The sequence below is a fragment of the Zootermopsis nevadensis genome, unplaced genomic scaffold, assembly GCF_977971745.1.
Source record: "Zootermopsis nevadensis isolate Lab colony 2312 unplaced genomic scaffold, Znev_1.0 Znev_ptg000019l, whole genome shotgun sequence".
NCBI lineage: Eukaryota > Metazoa > Arthropoda > Insecta > Blattodea > Termopsidae > Zootermopsis > Zootermopsis nevadensis.
Window position 1 is genome coordinate 7,013,949 of NW_028259151.1, and position 12,653 is coordinate 7,026,601.

Consider the following 12,653-nt stretch of genomic DNA (forward strand, 5'->3'; position numbering starts at 1 on the left):
CTAGAGACCACAAAGAACCAAAATCTATCAAATAGGTGGGAAATGAAATATAGACAGAGGACATCCACACTAACATTCACTAGGTAATTCTTAAAAATGGAAGGAAAAAAACTTGGTTGTCTTCATTCCTAACAGCAGAACAAAGAAAAATCACCTGGCTCCCCTGTTTGTAGTTTTGATGGGCTGCTTGTGGGAGGAGTTGAGTCCATAGCTGCAGCAGATGATGGTTGTTCCTGTTGCTGTTCTTCATAGTAAGCATCACAGCCATTTGAAGCCAGAACACTGGCCCCTTCACAAACATCTGGATAATTGCAATGTAGTGACAAAAAAATTTGTGGACACACATCCACAACGTTACACACGACACAACAGTATGTATTTACAAGGGGCAGTCAAAAAGTTCCCGGAATTGTGGTATAGCACTGTAATGGTAGGACATATGGCAACGCTTACCAAATCACCTTCAAAGTAGGACCCTTGCGGACACACACACTTGCTCCATCGATCCTGCCATTGTTGGAAGCACCGGCGGAAGGCTTCTTTTGGAATCTTCCGGAGTTCGGCCGTCGCATTTGATTTGATGTCCTCCATGGTTGTGAAACGCATTCCCTTGAGGCCCGATTTCAGAGTAGGGAACAGTCAGAAGTCACTCGGAGCGAGATCAAGAGCGTATGGTGGTTGGGTGATGACGGGAATGCTTTTCTCGGCGAGGAATTGCAGCACAACCAGCGATGTGTCGAATGCGGCGGCCGAACTTCGGAAGATTCCAAACGAAGCCTTCTGCCGGTGCTTCTAACAATGGCAGGATCGAAGGAGCAAGTTTGTGTGTGCGCGCGCGCAAGGGTCCTACTTTGAAGGTGATTAGGTAAGCGTTGCCATATGGCCAAACATTACAGTGCTATACCACAATTCCGGGAACTTTTTGACTGCCCTAAGTATATCAATCAAGTATCTTATTAGCTTCAAGCATACCTGTGGCCCTCTTAGCCTCCTCTTCCAGTAGACAGGTGAGATCAGGTGAAGACACAGAACTCAGGTCATCATGCAGAGCAAGACCCAGGTGATCAGTGTCTGGAGATGAACAGGTGTAGACTGAACTGAACAGAGACACATCTGCCACATCTGGCAACACAGGTGTCTGCCAATTCTCTTTGGTTTCTTCACTCAGTTTTGTCACCTGAAACACGAAGTTTGTTGAGCAGACTTCTTTACTACGATTTCAGTACAATTTCAAAAAACTAACACACTTTACACATTTACCACACTAGTTAATTAAAAATACCTGTTCTTAATATATAAAGGCCAAAACCTTTTCCAGTTGCATATGTAATGGGATAAGACTTGTGTGACAGAACTACACCCCACTTAATGGTACCTGCACCTTGTCGTGGTGGTGGGGCTTGAGTACCTCAGTGACCCCAAGAGCTATGCTGGCGGTAGCATAGCTACTGGTAGGGCCTCCCTAGCCAGATTGGTTGAGGGGGAGAGGTCAGACTAAGATAGGTACCCTGGTCCTCCAGGTTGGGGGTTGATCGCAAGGCTAAGAACCTCGCACCGTAAAAAGGAAGATGTTTCAAAACCTCAATCAAAGCCTCGGACAGACGGACCTAACAGAGGACCGAATGGAAGAGGAGAATTGAGGAGGCCATGGACTGAATATGGACCGGAGAGCCATAGAAGAAGAAGAAGAAGACAGAACTATAGTCACGGACCTTAAGAATCACTGTTGCCAGCCTGCAATCAATGTGCCAGAATTGTAAAAGTCAATATCCAACAAGCAACAGGATAGTAGACTTCTACCAAACCCTAATCTCACAATGGATTTAAAAATAAATATTTTGGACTATATTACTAATTTTCACGCATTGATCCTTTAATAAGAACTTCATGAAGAATGACATGTAATGTGCTTTAATCCTTTGACACAAGCCTCAGTATGTCATACTGACACCCTTGCCGGCCACATGCTGCTGACATTAGTAAGACAAATCATCTATGCAGGGTCTCACTAAACACATTCTCACTCGCAACTCACTGCTGTTATTCAGAACATAATGACACAACTTGGTAGATAAAGCATTGCTCTTGGTCCTAGAAATGTGTACGCCTATTTCAAGAATTATTTATTTGCTTTATTAATATATTATAAGTAATGGAGTGAAGAAAATTTACTAGCTTCTTTCCCCTCAAAGTCTGTTGCCTGTAAATTTTTGATCACTTCTGTTTGGTATATGAATGTATGCCTGTGCTTGACTGTAAACCGAGATTTTGTACTTCTAAGTTCTTCATTCCACCACCAGGAGCAATAGTTTTTTAGTCTTTTGCGTGTTATATATTTTGTGCTGCCGTTTCTGTGTTTTTCACAGTATGATTATGAGATATAATATTCTTCTACCCAGACAGACATTCTGGACTGTGAAATTCCACATCTGCTTCATTTTAGAACAGTCTGCGTGTGTGTGCGTGCGCAAGGGACTGGAGGAGGGTGGGGCAGAAAGCAGTATTACGATTGAAATTACAACAGGCCATTGCAAAGAAGTATAGATGTCACTGGTTACAAAACCATAACCTTACCTGTCTCAATGAAAAATATCTGTATGATCTTGCCTTGCTTGGTTTTAATTTCAAACTTACAAATTACAATCCTACATAACTTACTGCAGCTAGAGTGTCCTTGACGATGTTGCTCACAGTATTCTTAACATGATGAAGTGGTGATGATGTGATCATTGGCTCCATGTCATCCAAGCTGCCTTTCCGTGGGCGTCGTGTTGGCTTCTTAATGCGGCATCCAGCTATTCCTCCACTGAAGTGAAGGACATTCTCTCGACAGGTCTGAATAAGAAGAAAGAAAGTCAGCCCCTGAAGGAATATTACTTATTCATGATGTATCATTCACATAAAGTCCCTTTGCATACCCTCATTTAATACTCGATTTGGAAGGTCAAGACCAATTACCTGTGTGAAATATCCTCTGTTAAGTGATCCTCATATCAATGCTCCAATTCTTATATCAAAACTTCAGTCTATTACATACCAACTACAATGGAGACCCAACCACTCGGACACACTATGCACCAGATGCTAAGATCATGGTCACATTGGGAGTGGAGAAGACTTCATCATATGTGATTACTCATGCTAAGAAGTCAGTCAAAATTATACCACCGTGTATTGTTCAGTATGATCATACTGCTATTACCTCTGGCCAAGTCCATATGACGAAGCCAAGAAAGAACAAAATACTGTGATTCATGATTTTTAGTTTACAAGTAGATATCTATAAAGTAAACGGTTTTCCAAAGTTTCAGTTTTCTATTGTGACTAAATCCCTTGATATTAATTAATGAAATAGGGCAGTTTTTAGGATGCAGCAACCTTTTTTTTTTTTTTACAAATATGCAAATATCTCCATCAGTTAAAAAGCCAGAAATAAAAAATTTGGTGTAATGGTAATATCCGTGTATTTGAATGTAAAATATTACGGAAAATATATGGTCCAATGCAGAATAGTGATGGCTCCTGGAGAATTAGGATGAATCATGAACTAGATTGTATCATACAGGGAGCAGATATCGTGAGGCTAATCAAAAGCAAAACGTTAGCCCGGCTTGGCCATGTTGCAAGAATGCAAGGAAACAGGGTAACTAGATGAGTGATGGAATGGAGACCGATGGGAAGAAGGATGAGAGGCAGACCACGGAAATGATGGACAGATGACGTGGAGGAGGATGTGAGGACGATGGGAATGAGGGGATGGAGAAGAATTGTAAAAGACAGGACAGAATGGAAAAAACTCGTCAAACAGGCCAGGAGACCCACATAGGGTTATAACGCTACAAGAAGAAGAAGGGTAATATTCGTGTAAAAAAACATACTTGGGGAAAGACCTTTACTTCATGGATATATACTTGTAAAACAAAAATCACAAACATGAATGGCATGTTTGACAATTACATTTAGTTTGTTTTGGTTTATAATGACCCAGTAACAAGTGTTCAGACACTGTAACATGCTGTGAAATGATCTGAGGCCAACTGACATATTAAGAGTATATAAAATATGTACTGGTTTCAGAATAAAAAGCAAACTGCACAAGTACAGCTTATATAAACAGACCTCCATTCAAAATTCACAGAAATGAACATCAAGAAGAGTTACCTCTTTCAGCAGGTTGCCAGAGCGCCGTCTCCATCGTGAAACACGGCCACAACGTGACAGTCTACCAGCCCCTTGGGAGGCAATACGGGGTGAGGCCAAGGCAGCGATCTGTTTCTTTATGCCGCCGCGGGATGCAACGGCCACCACTCGGCTGCCCAGACGCTGACAGCGTCGTTCACGCTGTTCACTACGTAGCCACATGATGGAGAAGCACTACCGGCTAAATGCTGATGATTCCATTAGCGTCTGTCATTGAATGACTCTGAGGAAGGACCTTGTCTCCTGAATGGCAAGTCACTAACACTCTCCAGGTTGGCACATTACATTCACTCTCCATTAATGATGAGGATCACGCTGCAGACTGTCTCCAACATGTGCACTGTTCAGTGCCAACATCGGAAGCCTGAAAACACCAAACGTGCCACTTGTGAAAGTGTCCAAAACACAATTAGCTTCAGTCCCTACATGTGCTACACCCATCACTGACTTATATATGTATATTTGTACTTCTCAAGGCAATTCAAGCAGTTAAAAAGGTTACATACCATTCACAAACATTGAAATATAATTAACCTCCTTATTTACACATAGTTTTACATTATTGTACATTAGCCTAGTTCATCTACATATATATATCACTTTTTAGGTTTCCCTACATATTCCTGACTACTCTCTAAAACTTATGAGTAATTACATGCCAGATCAACACACTTAGGGGCAAAATTTTCATGAACATTTCTGAGTCTAATAACACTCTAAAAGCTTACTGGGTCTCCTCAGGAAGTGACATATATGTAATTTTACCTTCCTGTAACCATTAATTACAGAGATACAGCATTTTGGAACTGCAAGTTTTTTCTTTAAATTTCCCTTACTAAAATGCTCATAAATCTGGTCCAAATTATGATACAGCACTTTCTTATACCAATTGAAAGTTCTTGAGCACAGCTTTAATTTGGTATGCCACCCATATTTTGGGGCAAATCATCATCTAACCTTAATTTCAGAGAGTAATTTATATAAAAAAAAAGTATTGCCATATTTATTCAACTTTATATACAACACTTGGTGATCATTTCAATGTGTGGGAAGTACCACATTGGGATATGAAAGTGATGAGAAAGTATGATATATTTTTTTTTTGTTAGTGGTCAGATGCTACACTCAACGGTTGGGCAAGATGAGTCATACTGTGACCTGTAGACATGCTGCAAGGCATCAAGACACATCAGGCCTCCAGTTCACACCCAATTGCACTAAAGTTAAATTTTATTTCCGTCTGACAAGTTCTGTAGTGGGTTTGTCATGAGCAAAATTACTTACTTAATAATTAATTACTACAGGGTATACACAAAAGAATGGTGCAACTGTGACTGGCGACTCATTTTTGGACATGTTGGAAAGCTGGTTGTTACCCCAACTTAATACCAATTATGACGATTACATTCTACAACTGGACCGAGCTCCACCCCATTTTCACAGGAATGCACGAGTGCTTCTCAATCGTGTTTTTCCACAGCGCTGGATCGGACGTGCTGTGGATGTGTCGTGTGAGCCAGGGTGCACACATTGAAGGATTGTAATTAACGCACGAGAAACCTGGACAGTTGCCGCCGCTGACGGTGTATATTGTGCCCGTGTAAGGTGAGAAATAATTTTTTTATTAACTTTTGAAACCGCACCATTCTTTTGTGTATACCCTGTATTTTGCCAAATTTAAAATATCTGCAAGAGCTAAAAATGTCAAAGAAATAATTTTTTTAAAACAGTGTTGTAATCCCTTGAACCTTATCCATAGTTCATTTCCAAGGAAAACCTCAGACCTGCTCTGGGCTAAATGATATAAGAAGTTCCTAGTGTACAGAAGAGATATAGAATCCATGATAAATATAGGAAAACAATTGTAAACTTTGCCCAAAGCTTTGGAAATAAAGCAGTTGTCTATTCATGCTTAGAATATCACACCAAATAAAGGAAGGCTTGGACAGTTATAAAACTCAGCAGGCCCATTTTGTTTGTTCCTTGAACAAGAATCTGGAGTCATAAGTAGAATCATTACTTTCTACTAAAAAGTTATCAGGCATGAAGTATGCAAAGGAAAAATTTAATAAAGTCGAAGGAGCCACGGGGAAGGAGGGGTACGCTAAGAGTCTAGTGGTAGCAACAGATCAGGTGAAGGTGAAATGATAGCACATGTGAAGGAAACATTTCACATAACAAGGAAAAACAGTGAAACGTTTCAAATTCAGATGGTTCTTCTAAACAGCTGGTCACTTACTGATCAATTGTTTTCAGAAAATATCATAAAAATAATATCGTTTTATTTAATGCTTGGAATATACCCATAAAAATTAAATTACTGATATGTTTTGATGAAAAATACTTAAATATACTGTACAAATATTGTTTATATAATTATAACAATTATTATCCAGAGTTATCTCAGGTCACATTCCATTGTTTGTAACACTTTCCAATTTTTATAAACATTCTTCACAACCACAACACACAAATAATACTGCAGCTAGCACAAAAACTTCTATACAAAGGGCAAAACCACAGACCAAACTCCAGCTGCACAAATTGCTCACTGTATGAAAATGTCAAAATACTATTACATATCTGTAAAGACAGCTGTCTGCACACAAACACAAATGCCATTCTGTTATGTTTATATCTCATAACAAAAACCAGTGTGATGCATAAAGACTGAAGGGGAGTACAGGGGTGTGGAAGTGAAGCTCCTCCCATTCACAACATAAACACTAGACTGAATGGCATTGTCAATTCATGGGGGAGGCACAGATAATCAAATCCCAGCCAACTTTCAAGTGAAGTGAAGTGAAGTTCAAGAACTGACAAACAGAAATTATATTCACTATAACACATGTAAGCACAAACTCAAGAAATGAAATCGTTCAGTCCCGAATCGCACAGTTTTTATTGAAAAACTGAAGGCTGATTGATATATTACCAAGAAATCGAACACCTCACGCCCATTTTCGCCCGGTGCAAAGGAATTTTCTGTGAGCTTGTGGGTTATCAGAACTTCATAATCGGCTGCTCACACAGACGAAAAATGTAAGCATGCTTCATCCGAGAGGAAAGTACTATCCACCACGAGAGTGACGGAGTCTGGCAGCATGGTCGGTAGGCAGGAACTTGCCGAACAAACGAACGCAACACTTAAGAAGTCTGTCGCCTCACGTGCATTGCCTATTGCCATGTTCTGATCAGAGCTTTCTGTGATCGCTGAGAGAGAGAGAGAGACTGCGGGAAACTACGCCTCACGCCTTCTAGCGCGTCGTCGCTTTGGATCACACGCCTACACACTGCTTCCGATCCAACTCCCTGACAATCTCACAGAACTTCCTGATTATATATTCTGTCTCATCGAAGAACAATCCTGATGCAAACCACTCCTCTGTCGTATATTGGCCAGAGATTACACAGAGCACTGAATTATGTTTGCTATACATTGATGAATTTATTAATACATGCCAAACGCAGCGTTACTAAAATTTAAATATGTTTGATAAACCAATCACGTGGCATTGCTAGAGGCAAATTCTTCGACCCTTTGTAAACATCAGGATCGTCCATGAGTGAGACGAAATTTAGGAGATTAATCGACGCCCTTTCACTGTCTCAACTGAAAACGCTCGTTGATGATATGCTAGCAAAATAAAGCTCCACAACGAAAACTCCTGCGGCAAAACTGGGACCAATTCTGCTTGATCAAACCAGCACGGCGACCTGAGTTGAACACTAAACAAACGACGACACTGTGCTTTGTTTTGGCTGTCAAGGTCAACGGTCCCCCCACCTCTGAAGTTCCGAGCAGATACCTATCCGGTGACTTGCCCATCTCGTAAATGGATCATAAGTGTTCTGCGAAGTCTGGTTTGCGAATAAAAATGAACGGTCTGCACATAAAACAGTAATTTTATTTTATCTGTTTGTATATGACTACAAAATGAGATAACTCAGTCCTTGGAAAGCACAGACCGCAGGTATTTTTGAACACACGAAATCAAAGACCTCAGTAACACTGGCACACACAGACTGCATAACAAGGAACTTTGCTGTTTCCTTCTGCAAAGAGTGACTAAGTCTATGGTCCTGCCATGGGAAAAATAAATTTTATTTGAGATTTGGGGTTCTCGCGGCATAAGTCGATTATGCGACATCACAACCCAGAAGACCACAATCGACAAGATATTTCATGTCTTATTTAATTTATATAACCGATCGTTTATGAGAAATGAGAAGATACGTGCCTTTATACGAGTTGGCACAGTAAATTTGGCTACGAAACAAAGAAACAAATGAACAAAAGTACACACACCGTCACAGTTACCGGTCTCAGACAGCAAAATCCACCACAATCCTCAAAGTACATGATATGTAATTATACGATTATTCATCCAAAAGCAAATGCTGTATATAATTTTTATTTTACATTAGTTTTAATCCATATCAGTTAATGTTTGTTATATTTTACACATTCTTTGTTTCATACAAAACACCTACTGGGCCTGAAGATGGTCTCACGATACCTAAATCTGTTATTCCAGTAATTTTGTTGTTGTGTACGAAGAAACTTTATTTTCTACACATTTGTGAACACAGGTGCTCCTCGAGTATAGTACACATATTTCCAAAAGCGTACTTTGGGATTCTGCGTACCTGACGTTCATTTATTGCAGATGATTTCGGATTCAAGCCCTCTTACAAACGTAATCCAAGTAAAGAAAGTACCAAACTATTTAGTTATATCACGTGACGTGATCCCGTCGCGGCGCGGAGTACAAAAACCACCCTAACATACATTGTATTTTCTTATAAAGTAAAAGATCGATTGAGATGCGGTATTCGAAAACGTAGTTTGGACATTTAGCTGTATTTTATGTTCAAGTCGTATGCAGCACAGAACATACATTTGTAACGGTATACGCCTGCCTAAGCGTTAATTAATATTTTTTTAAAAAAAGGAAAGATTTGTTATTAAGATAATAAAATGGCACGGAAAGTGAAATAAATTATGAATGCAATAATCAAGACGTCTCATTTATCCTATAAATGAAAATGAAACAGCAAAACGTTTAACTCGCCTGAATAACTTGTTTGTTTTGTCGTAAATTTGATGCTCGGAAAATTTACGTCGGAAATGAGTCAGCGTAACATAAGGGAAATAATCGATACGAATCGAAATAAACAACGAAATTCGCCACAAACATTTGGTGCAACCCCCAAATTTCGAGCCAAATACAATGTGGGGGAGTTTTATCCAGATATATCGATCGATTTTGTTAAATAAAACCATCAACGACTATCACATATACGTCGACACAAACTACTTTTCAATAAAACTTTATTCAAATGCCATTTCTCTTCCAACACGTACATATAGGGTGCCCCAAAACGATGTATACACACATTCAATGAACGAAATAAGATACATTTTAATAAACTAAACCATTACAAACGTCAGCATTGGCACTTATTATCGAAAAGAGTAGTGTTCAAAATGACCACCGTCAGCTTCGAGGCATCAAACTTGATGTTGTGAACATATCTTTCGAAGACACCTGTATTAATCCTGCTCCTCTCTTCATGTTACTTCCACGTTGTAACTACGCGTATTTTAATAAAAACCTGGGCATTGAATGTTAAAGTTTCTGAATTTCGCGGCAAGAACTTCAGTCGCGATCTAACGGCAGTCTTCCTGAATGCAAAAACCATAGCTAGGATTAGAAGAGTGCCTTGTAGACTATAATCTATTATATATCATTATTGATATCTTTCTTTCTTTTTTATAAACTTAAAGTTCATAAGGAAAACTTAATATATTTTTTCTTATAGCTGGTTTACGCAAAAAATTACGTTTTTCTCAAGTTTATTTACAATACAAAAAAAAACTGAAATCGAACTGCCTGTTCAAGAGACCTCATACGGAGGTTTTCATTCACACAAAAAATTAACATAAATAACCAATATCGTACATAACACATAAACAGAACGAAGACAGATAATAACTACTACAATAACTAAATCGTTTATTGACAATGTTAAAAATGCATACGATAAATCAAAGTAAAATGTCATATGAACAAATATGTGTCAAGGAAATGTTATTTTTGAAGCCAATTTAAATAATAAAATTTACTTGAGTCACTCGATGATATGTGAATCCACCACGTACAGCTCCTGTACACTGACCACTAAAGGCGGTTTCACGCTGGCGCCGTATAGACGTCGCTAAATATATTTATAAATGACATAACAGGTTGAAGTAAGTGGGGAGTTTTGTGCAGTAACCTTGTTATTGAGACCTTCGACATACACGGTGTCGAAGGCATTAGCCAGATCCAGGGAAACAGCGCAGGTCAGGCTCTTCTCGTCAAACTGAGAACTTTTCAAACAGCGGCAACGTCGTGCCATGTCTCAATAGGAACCCGAACTGCTTGTCACTTGTCGTTTACCTCGTCTGGTCCGTAGGATCTTCTCGAAGAGCTCGCCAACAGTATTAAGGAGCCTAAAGGTACAATTTGGCTGCACGCGACAGAGACAAGCGACCGAGGCAGGCGACAGAGTTACGAGACCGAGACTGGTCGCTTCCTGTCTGCTCTCTGTACAATCGTATGAAGTACAATTACGAGCGCGAGACAAAGACAGGAGACCGCTCTCGGACCAGTAGTGTCTCGCGACGGGCTCAGGCAGCACGTGTGTTGTTGAATAAAATAATGTTAGAAATTAAATTTACTGGTGACCAAGATGAGCAATTGGTAGAATTAGTAGCAGAAAACCGACCACTGACCACCGACAGAAAGATCCTTCTTCGCGTCTGGTTTTGAATATTGAACTCATAGGTTTTCTTTGTTTCTTTCTCAACAAATAACACAGCAACACATCTTCTTCTTCGAGTAACCTTTTTAGAAGCATTTTTGTACTCATTTTTTACAGAATATGTGCACGTATGTCTCAACAAAACAAAGAAAACAAAACACTTTGCCGCATGTCTCGGTCGTCACCTCAAAAGTGTGTGGCGACAAGCTGTGATGTGTCCGTCTCCCGTCTCTGTCGCCTGCCTCGGTCGCGTGCAGCCAAATTGTACCTTAACGTGCCAAGAGGAAAAATTCTGCGTGGGGTCTCTCCCGGTTCAAGTATGGATACCACACGAGCGCTTTTTTCCCTTGCTGGTGGGAAGTATTGTCTACGGAGGACTGCGTTAAACAATGTCGTGAGGATGGTTATCGCGCCGTTTGGTGGGTGTCTCAAACAGGACCCTCCCTATTCGGAACACCGTTCGGGCCCAGAGACTCTTCATGGTATGCCAGTAGGACCTCCGAAGGGCTGGCCACGCATCGCCTCATTAATCATTCTAATAACCGACTAAAACTGAACTTCAAATCTTTCGGCAAGGACTTCTGCTTTCTCGGAATCCAAGTGAGCTGGTCCTAGGAATTCGAAGAGAGGCGGAAATCGCATCACTGTCCAGAGATTCCAGCATTATTAATTACTCCACTAGTTCAGCCAACAAGTTACAGAATTCTAGATGTGGTTTACACGACCTTCCAGAGCGGGGCGCTCGTGACCTGCCACTAGCTTCTTCAACGGATTACTCAAGCGTATTTCATCCTTAATACTAGTGGGTAAGAAGACCTCAGGTCACTACGCGGTCGACGCTTGGAAGCAGTTACCACTAGGGTCTCTTGGACGGCGATTGCAAGCTCCTGAACAGAGTAGGTGGCGAGGGCAATATGAAGAACGTGTTATTTTCTTTCAAAACAGCAATATTGTCACTACAAACTAACACAAAGATTTAGAATTTTTTTTAAAAAAAATATTCATCTGGCTACTTCCCTTATAGAATACCAGATTCATAATCCGCTTAACGCTTCTAATAAAAACGCCAAATAAGTCTTTATGTTTATTTTAGCCTAGTTATTCTTCATGATATGACGCGTATGAAGATGATTTTCTGGGTTGTAGCGACGTGTAGACTGGCAGGAGTTTACCAGAGTTTCTGAAGTCCTTGCTACCTCCGCAAGGACCTCTGAAACGTCGTCAAACGTCTACCAGACTACACGGAGCCATAACCTAGAAGAAAGTCATTTTCAGTTCGTTTTTAATTACACACAATCCAACTGACATCTGTTACAGTCGGCATTCAATTCTGTAATAAATACAACATAAACATCTGGATGTGGGCTGACCGATACTTGAAAAAAACAAACTACAATTCAAAATTCCCGGCGGAAACTTCCAACATCAGTTTCAACAAGAAATACTATAAATTTTGTTGGAGAGAGAATTCATAACGTAATTCCCCCACTCCAAACCAAGTGTCACAGGCAGAATAATTAACAATATTTGTAGACTGTTACGAGCAGTCACACATTCGTTTGAGGTAACTGACCGCTGTCTTACAGAAACGTCTTTTGCAACTGATGTTGACAACACAGTCCTACCAAATAACGAACTGTAAA

General features: G+C 40.1%; 1 protein-coding gene across 6 annotated transcripts in view; it reads right to left on the bottom strand.

Annotated features, from left to right (window-relative positions):
* LOC110836149 (CTD small phosphatase-like protein 2) overlaps positions 1–12,653 on the bottom strand; it is a 38,432-nt gene that overhangs the window by 16,775 nt on the left and 9,004 nt on the right. For 2 of the 6 annotated variants that reach the window (XM_087351577.1, XM_087351575.1), the window contains exons 2-5: positions 4,162–4,564; positions 2,659–2,835; positions 973–1,177; positions 155–301 (exon numbers count right to left, since the gene is read on the bottom strand). In XM_087351577.1, coding sequence (XP_087207703.1) covers positions 155–301; positions 973–1,177; positions 2,659–2,835; positions 4,162–4,362 — 730 coding nt within the window. In that variant the 5' untranslated portion in view covers positions 4,363–4,564. Of the gene's footprint in view, positions 1–154; positions 302–972; positions 1,178–2,658; positions 2,836–4,161; positions 4,565–7,135; positions 7,952–10,330; positions 10,354–12,653 lie in introns of those variants that run through there. The other 4 variants (XM_087351578.1, XM_087351576.1, XM_087351579.1 and 1 more) reach the window with 4 other exon arrangements.